Source organism: Salmo salar, chromosome ssa17, assembly GCF_905237065.1.
Source record: "Salmo salar chromosome ssa17, Ssal_v3.1, whole genome shotgun sequence".
Lineage (NCBI taxonomy): Eukaryota > Metazoa > Chordata > Actinopteri > Salmoniformes > Salmonidae > Salmo > Salmo salar.
The window spans coordinates 4809733-4817500 of NC_059458.1; the positions used below are offsets into that span (position 1 = coordinate 4809733).

Here is a 7768-nt window from a genome sequence, read left to right on the forward strand (position 1 = left end):
ACCACTGTGCCACTCGGGAGGCAGCATTAATTATGAATTTAAATAAATGCCAAAGCAACTATTGAGACGTTTTTGACTATTTACACATATTTATCAAAACTCTAAATGGTTTACATGATCATTAAGTTGTATTATGTTTCTTATTGATACCATGCTTGTCTAGAGGAGAGAAAGGCCTGTAGTTTAATTAGTGAGGTTATATTATATTATTCTTGTTTATAATTTCTATACTCCCGTCCTGTTGTCTCACCTTCCCCAGACACTGCTGTTCCCCGGAAGGTCAGACTCCTTTCTGTACTCTCATTGGCCGGTGAGTGTAGAGTCAGTTTCCTGTTGCCCTTTGTCCCTCATGCTGCTGTGTCTGTATTTCCTGGTGTGTCTGGTCAGTGCCAGGTGGCGTTTATAAACTCATCACGTCGGGGGTGGGAAGGGAGGAAGGGCTACTGTACATCTCAGGGTGTTTGTATCATTACATTGGACACACTTAGGGGTCAGGGGTCACACACATATGCACACACACTCACACTTCCTCACACACACCTACAGGGGCTTGACCTTTTCCAATGAAAGGGCAGTTAGGGGAGTGAACCAGACACCCGAACCAACACCGAGGGGGACTGCATGTCACAACCTGGGGGTCAAGCTCTATCATGGTTTCTAGACCTGGAGGATGGATAGGGGATCACACTGGGAGACAGTAGATGTTGGAGAGAGACATGTATATCCTCACTCTATTTAGACTGGGAAGTAGAGAATTGCTTTGGTGAACTGTGGCTGTTTCGTCTCTGTCCTGTGTGTTACTGTTCATACTCTGGGCTATTGTGAGTGTCTGATGTGTGTATGATGGAAATCTGCTCACGCTGAGCCCAAACGGTGCTGTGCCCTACTTTCCCCAACCCTGCAGATGTCACAGTAACGTCAGAGAAACGGAGGACCATACACATTTTGAGTGTTTAGTGTGAGAACAGCAGTTTATAAATTCATTTTTAATATAGATTTTATATTGAGATGTTTTCTCCACAGGCCAGGGTCTACTATAAGATCTGCCATGCAATGTTTTAGTGATGGACTCTGACTAGATCAGTGGGTGATACACCACTAGAGCAAACAAGAAAACCCAACAGAATAGAACTGACTGCTTAGAGGAACCATCTAATTGCTTAGAAGAACCAATCAGAAGGCCAGAACAGAAGGGAGAGGAAAAGAAGAGAAAAGAAGGAGTGATAGAACAAGAGGATAGATAAACGGAGAGATGATGAGCTAGCATGCGTGGCAGAGCTGAGAGGAAGTGTGTCACAGGAAGGGGCGGGGATTACTTGGTTGGAGGCGGGACTGTTGCACGGCGGCCTCGGCGGCAGCTATAGCTATCCCAGCATCCTCCAGGTGGGCTTGCGTGACGCTGCTCTTGCTCTGGCTGCGGGATGGACCGTGAGAACGAAGCTGGCCGTCTGAAGACGACTTAGAGCTGCCTGGACTACTGTGGGATTTCTCTAGAGTCACCATCTGCATGTCTGGGAGAGGTAGGAGGAGGGAGGAGAGGGAGGAGGTAGTGATAGAGAGAGAGAGAGGAAATAGAGAGAAAGGGAATGTCTATAAAAGTCACTAAAAGAGCCATGTAGTAGTTAAACATTTGTCCTGTGGCAAAAACATAAAAATAGAATAACCTTGACTTTCTTGAACTAACACTCCGCCCCTTCTTACTAGCACTGATACTGCTGATAGCTACTTTATTGAGAAGAAATTGTATTACTCTGACTGTGATATGTGGTTGTCTCACCTACAGTAGCTATCGTAAGATGAATGCACTAACTGTAAGTCGCTCTGGATAAGAGTGTCTGCTACATGACAAAAAAACAAGGATGACACCACAACATGGAGGGCACTGAGCCAGATAAGTGACTGGCACTAAAAGTATAATTATGACAGCCATTAGCAAAACTGTCACCATGACTACATGTTCTCTCACTATGACAACAGAGTGGCAATCAGCAAAACGGAAAAGAAGAAAAACTGTAAAGCAGCTGGGTGGCTAAACCACACAATGGCAAGCGTTAGTTAAAAGCAACAAGGCAGCTGGAAGAGGCTCCTACCTTTTGCTGGGTCAGGGAAGATCCCGTGGCTCCTGCTCTTTATCACAGAGTTCTTAGGAGACTCATGGCACTCCCCCATCTGCAATACAATTCAATTAAATGTGCTTTATGCATTATAATATAGCATCTTACATCATTAAGTTACAATCAATGATGGCAAGGATAGATAGTAGACAATGAATACACTACAGTACCTGTCCCTGCCCCTGTCCTTGGCCCATCCCTGGCCCCATGCCCTGTCCTGGTTCTTGCCCTGCTACGGACCCCTGTCCTGGCCCTATCCCTGCTCCTGGCCCCCCAGGCCCCTGGGCGGTGTGGTGGGTTCTGCTGTGCTCGATGCTCTCACTCTGCTCCTTCAGAGGCAGCCAGCGAGGAGTGTTGTCCAGCTGGGACGTGTTAGACAGGTCTATCAACACCTGGAGAGAGAGAGAGAGAGAGAGAGAGAGAGAGAGAGAGAGAGAGAGAGAGAGAGAGAGAGAGAGAGAGAGAGAGAGAGAGAGAGAGAGAGAGAGAGAGAGAGAGAGAGAGAGAAAGAGTGAGAGAGAGAGATACGGAAAGAGAGAGACAGAGAGAGATACAGAGAGAGAGAGACCAAGAGAGAGCGAGAGAGAGAGAGAGATACGGAAAGAGAGAGACAGAGAGAGATACAGAGAGAGAGAGACCAAGAGAGAGCGAGAGAGAGAGAGAAACATAGAGACAGAGACAGAGAAATAAATAGTAGACAGGTATCCTTGTGTAAGCAAAGACTTATAGGAAAACACAGCAAATATACACTGAGTATACAAAACATTAAGAACATCTAGGCCCAGATTCACAAAACTCTACTTACGCAAAAACTTAAGAAGCTTCTTGAGAAAAAAAGTGAATAAGATAGTTTGTAAGTGCAATTCCCCAACAACATCTTAAGATTGAGTGATTTTCTTACGAACTTCGCAAATATCTTCTTCCAAATAATTCTTGCTTGGCAACGGTTTTAGCTAGCTATCTAGTTAAGCAATGGTAATCATCTTAGCATATTTCCTACTGAGATTACTGTTCTAAAACATGTTCTTGAGTTTAAAATAATCAATACTGAAACTTTCACATGAAGTTTGTGAGTGAATTAAACATGTTCAATTGCTTTCATGAGCTTTTTCTCTCACTGCCCTTATTTTAAGACAAGGGTTTAGCTACCTTGGAAATAACTTTATTTTCAGAATCTAATTTCTTCTTAACTTTTTGCTTAAGGAGAAACATAAGAAATAGAGCTAGAACATTTCCAAGAATCTTTTGAGGAAGAGCAACTTGTCTTTACTTTCTTCTTAAGTCTATAGTTAAGAAAAAAATGGCAGTTAAGAAGACATTTCTTCCTAAGAAGGTTTTGTGAATCTGAGCCCTGCTCTTTCCCTGACATAGACTGACCAGGTGAATCCAGGTTAAAGCTATGCTCCCTTATTGACGTCCCTTGTTAATTCCACTTCAATCAGTGTAAATGAAGGGGAGGAGACATGTTAAAGAAGGATATTTAAATCTTGAGACAATTGAGACATGGATTGTGTATGTGTGACATTCAGAGGGTGAATGGGCCAGACAAAAGATTTAAGTGCCATTGAACGAGGTATGATAGTAGGTACCAGGCTGCTGGGTTTTTCACGCTCAACAGTTTCCCATGTGTATCAAGAATGGTCCACCAACCAAAGGACATCCAGCCAAATTGACACAACTGTGGAAAGCATTGGAGTCAACATGGGCCTGCATCCCTGTGGAACGCTTTCGACACATTGTAGAGTCCATGCCCCAACGAATTAAGACCGTTCTTAGGGCAAAAGGGGGGGATGCAACTCAATATTAGGACGGTGCTCCTAATGTTTGGTACAATCAGTGTATTAAGAGATATGCTGTGAACACACCACCATTCTACATTATAAATAATTAGGATCCTTCTCCATTTAGCAGAGGATCTGTGGGATTCATTACAGTGAGGGAAAAAAGTATTTGATCCCCTGCTGATTTTGTACGTTTGCCCACTGACAAAGAAATGATCAGTCTATAATTTTAATGGTAGGTTTATTTGAACAGTGAGAGACAGAATAACAACAAAAAAATCCAGAAAAACACATGTCAAAAATGTTATAAATTGATTTGCATTTTAATGAGGAAAATAAGTATTTGACCCCCTCTCAATCAGAAAGATTTCTGGCTCCCAGGTGTCTTTTATATAGGTAACGAGCTGAGGTTAGGAGCACACTCTTAAAGGGAGTGCTCCTAATCTCAGTTTGTTATCTGTATAAAAGACACCTGTCCACGGAAGCAATCAATCAATCAGATTCCAAACTCTCCACCATGGCCAAGACCAAAGAGCTCTCCAAGGATGTCAGGTACAAGATTGTAGACCTACACAAGGCTGGATTGGGCTACAAGACCATCGTCAAGCAGCTTGGTGAGAAGGTGACAACAGTTGGTGCGATTATTCGCAAATGGAAGAAACACAAAAGAACTGTCAATCTCCCTCGGCCTGGGGCTCCATGCAAGATCTCACCTCGTGGAGTTGCAATGATCATGAGAACGGTGAGGAATCAGCCCAGAACTACACGGGAGGATCTTGTCAATGATCTCAAGGCAGCTGGGACCATAGTCACCAAGAAAACAATTGGTAACACACTACGCCGAGAAGGACTGAAATCAAATGTCAGCCTCGAAACCTTAATGACTTGGAGAAAATCTGCAAAGAGGAGCGGGACAAAATCCCTCCTGAGATGTGTGCAAACCTGGTGGCCAACTACAAGAAACGTCTGACCTCTGTGATTGCCAACAAGGGTTTTGCCACCAAGTACTAAGTCGTGTTTTGCAGAGGGGTCAAATACTTATTTCCCTCATTAAAATGCAAATCAATTTATAACATTTTTGACATGCGTTTTCTGGATTTTTTGTTGTTATTCACTGTTATTCACTGTCTCTCACTGTTCAAATAAACCTACCATTAAAATTATAGACTGATCATTTATTTGTCAGTGGGCAAACGTACACAATCAGCAGGGGATCAACTACTTTTTTACCTCACTGTATATAGACTGACAAACAATGAAACTAGCTTTGAATAAAGTCTTGTTGAGAGGGGAGCAATAAGGCAGGAAACATGAGCCGCTTTTGGCTAGAGAACATTTAAAAACATGGCATCAGGAGACGTTAGGGTAAAGGGATGACTGAAGTGAATGTATGTGACGTCTAAACCAGAGTGTGTCTGATTCTGGAGACACTCACTTCTCCCAGGAAGTCATTGGAGGAAGATCTGTCATAATCCCACACTGTCACCTCCAGAGTCTTTTTCTTTAGCTGAGAGACAGAGGGAGAGTGAGGGAGAGAGAGAGAGAGAGAGAGAGAGAGAGAGAGAGAGAGAGAGAGAGAGAGAGAGAGAGAGAGAGGTGGGGGAGCGAGAGAGAGAGAGTGAGAGAGAGGATGAGTGAAAAGTGATTAAATGAACAAATACATTTAAACGAGTTATGCCAAGTACAACACCCATGCAGACGTACTGTATATCACTCAACCAGCCAGTCAGTAGACTGGGTAATTATGTGTGTGTGTGTGTATGTGTGTGTGTGTGTGTGTGTGTGTGTGTGTGTGTGTGTGTGTGTGTGTGTGTGTGTGTGTGTGTGTGTGTGTGTGTGTGTGTGTGTGTGTGTGTGTGTGTGTGTGTGTTTACATGTGTGCTTGGCAGGGGAGTGGGAGAGTGAGTGTGTGATGGAGCAGCATTTACAACCTCAGTGGGCAGAATAGAGAGAAGTAGCTAACAGCAGAGAGTCTCAGAAGAGCCACTAGACTAGAGACACTACTGTCCGCTGAGAGAGAGTGCCGTATGGACAGACTGCACTCATCTTCCATTGTCTGAATTGCAACTAGGCAAGGACTGCTACTGTTATGTTGAATGAAGATGTCTCTGTCTCTCTCTGGTGACTGGTAGTCTGTAAGGGGGTTGTTTAACCTAACCAGGTCAGTGGTGCTATGGGCTTCAGGGGATTGGTAATGGGAACCAAGGCTGCAGAGGGATAGTCAGAACATCCCTAAGGATTCAGAACTACCAATCCAACTGGAAATAAGATTAACATAAACGTTCATTTAAAATAATGTTTAATGTGGATGTGTGTGTGTGTGTGTGTGATGCATGCGTTAGTAGGTGCATGTGTGTGTGTGTGTTCCTACCTGTTCCAGGTGTATGTTCTTGTAGATGACTGTCTGGTTCCACTCTGGGTTCAGACTCCTCTGGACGTACTTGGTTCTCCTCTTGTTCTCAGCACTGTGATGTCATAACAAAGGGACACGTTTAGTCTCAGACGTGGTCTTTGTATGTTAATATGGCCACATTATTGTAGATTTTCTCCAATTACATTTGATGGTAGATATAGAGATGATATAGCAGGATGTCAATAATTGAATATCTGATTCAATATAATTATATCATCATGATGTCTTGCAAATGTTGGATGACAGTAAATTGCATAGGCACACTGGCTAGACGGGATCACAACATCACAGAAAGAGTCAAAGAAAGTCAAAGAAATAGTGATGTCTGTAAGGTTGAATCAATATGTGACTGTAAGGCACAGCTCCTCTCCTGTAGCAGAGATGATGAGCGTAGGGTGAGAAACACGTCTGACTCATGGAATGATTTCACATTTCAACCTTGATTTCAACCCGGCAATGTTCTTGGCTGAATTTGCACATCAGACAATCATGAGTTGTTTAGGATGACAGAGATACAAATAGGAGAAAAAAAGAGAGTGAAATAAAGTGGAGAAAGGTTAGATAGAGAGAGAGGAAGAGCAAGAGAGTGAAATAAAGTGGAGAAAGGTTAGATAGAGAGAGAGAGGAAGAGCAAGAGAGTGAAATAAAGTGGAGAAAGGTTAGATAGAGAGAGAGGAAGAGCAAGAGAGTGAAATAAAGTGGAGAAAGGTTAGATAGAGAGAGAGAGGAAGAGCAAGAGAGTGAAATAAAGTGGAGAAAGGTTAGATAGAGAGAGAGGAAGAGCAAGAGAGTGAAATAAAGTGGAGAAAGGTTAGATAGAGAGAGAGAGGAAGAGCAAGAGAGTGAAATAAAGTGGAGAAAGGTTAGATAGAGAGAGAGAGGAAGAGCAAGAGAGTGAAATAAAGTGGAGAAAGGTTAGATAGAGAGAGAGAGGAAGAGCAAGAGAGTGCTTTTATCAACGTATCAATGCAAAATGGATAACGATGAATAATGATGGGGAGACAATGAGGAAAAGCACTTTGTAGGTGGAAAATGTACGTGGGGAAAAACACTGACTGAATGCAGAGAAGCAGAGAAGGAGAGAAGGAGAGAAAGACAAGAGAGGAGCAGAGAGGATTGAAGAAGAGAAGAAGAAAAGGAGAGGAGCAGAGAAGGAGAGAAGACGAGGAGCAGAGAAGGAGAGAAGGAGAGAAGAAGAGGAGAGGAGAAGAGAAGAAGAATTGGAGCAGAGAAGGAGAGAAGAAGAGAAGCAGGAGAAGCACTACACTACCTTGCGTTCTGGACTACCATGACTTGTCTGAGAGTCCAGGGGAGGGATAGGAGGGTAGAGACAACAAACAACAAGAACCGCAAAAAGAAAGAAACCATCAGAGAAACAGAGACATAAACCATCAGAGTAACAGAGACATAAACCATCAGAGAAACAGAGACATAAACCATCAGAGAAACAGAGACATAAA

The 7768-nt window shown here is 43.2% G+C and overlaps 1 protein-coding gene across 2 annotated transcripts in view; it reads right to left on the bottom strand.

Annotated features, from left to right (window-relative positions):
* Positions 1-255: 255 nt before the first annotated feature.
* The window catches only part of LOC106561223 (protein piccolo), an 18149-nt gene continuing 10636 nt past the window's right edge, over positions 256-7768 (bottom strand). The window contains exons 11-16 of one of the 2 annotated variants that reach the window (XM_045698748.1): positions 7579-7605; positions 6267-6360; positions 5331-5402; positions 2285-2506; positions 2091-2169; positions 256-1511 (exon numbers count right to left, since the gene is read on the bottom strand). In XM_045698748.1, coding sequence (XP_045554704.1) covers positions 1294-1511; positions 2091-2169; positions 2285-2506; positions 5331-5402; positions 6267-6360; positions 7579-7605 — 712 coding nt within the window. In that variant the 3' untranslated portion in view covers positions 256-1293. The remainder of the gene's footprint in view (positions 1512-2090; positions 2170-2284; positions 2507-5330; positions 5403-6266; positions 6361-7578; positions 7606-7768) is intronic. The other variant, XM_045698749.1, reaches the window with a different exon arrangement.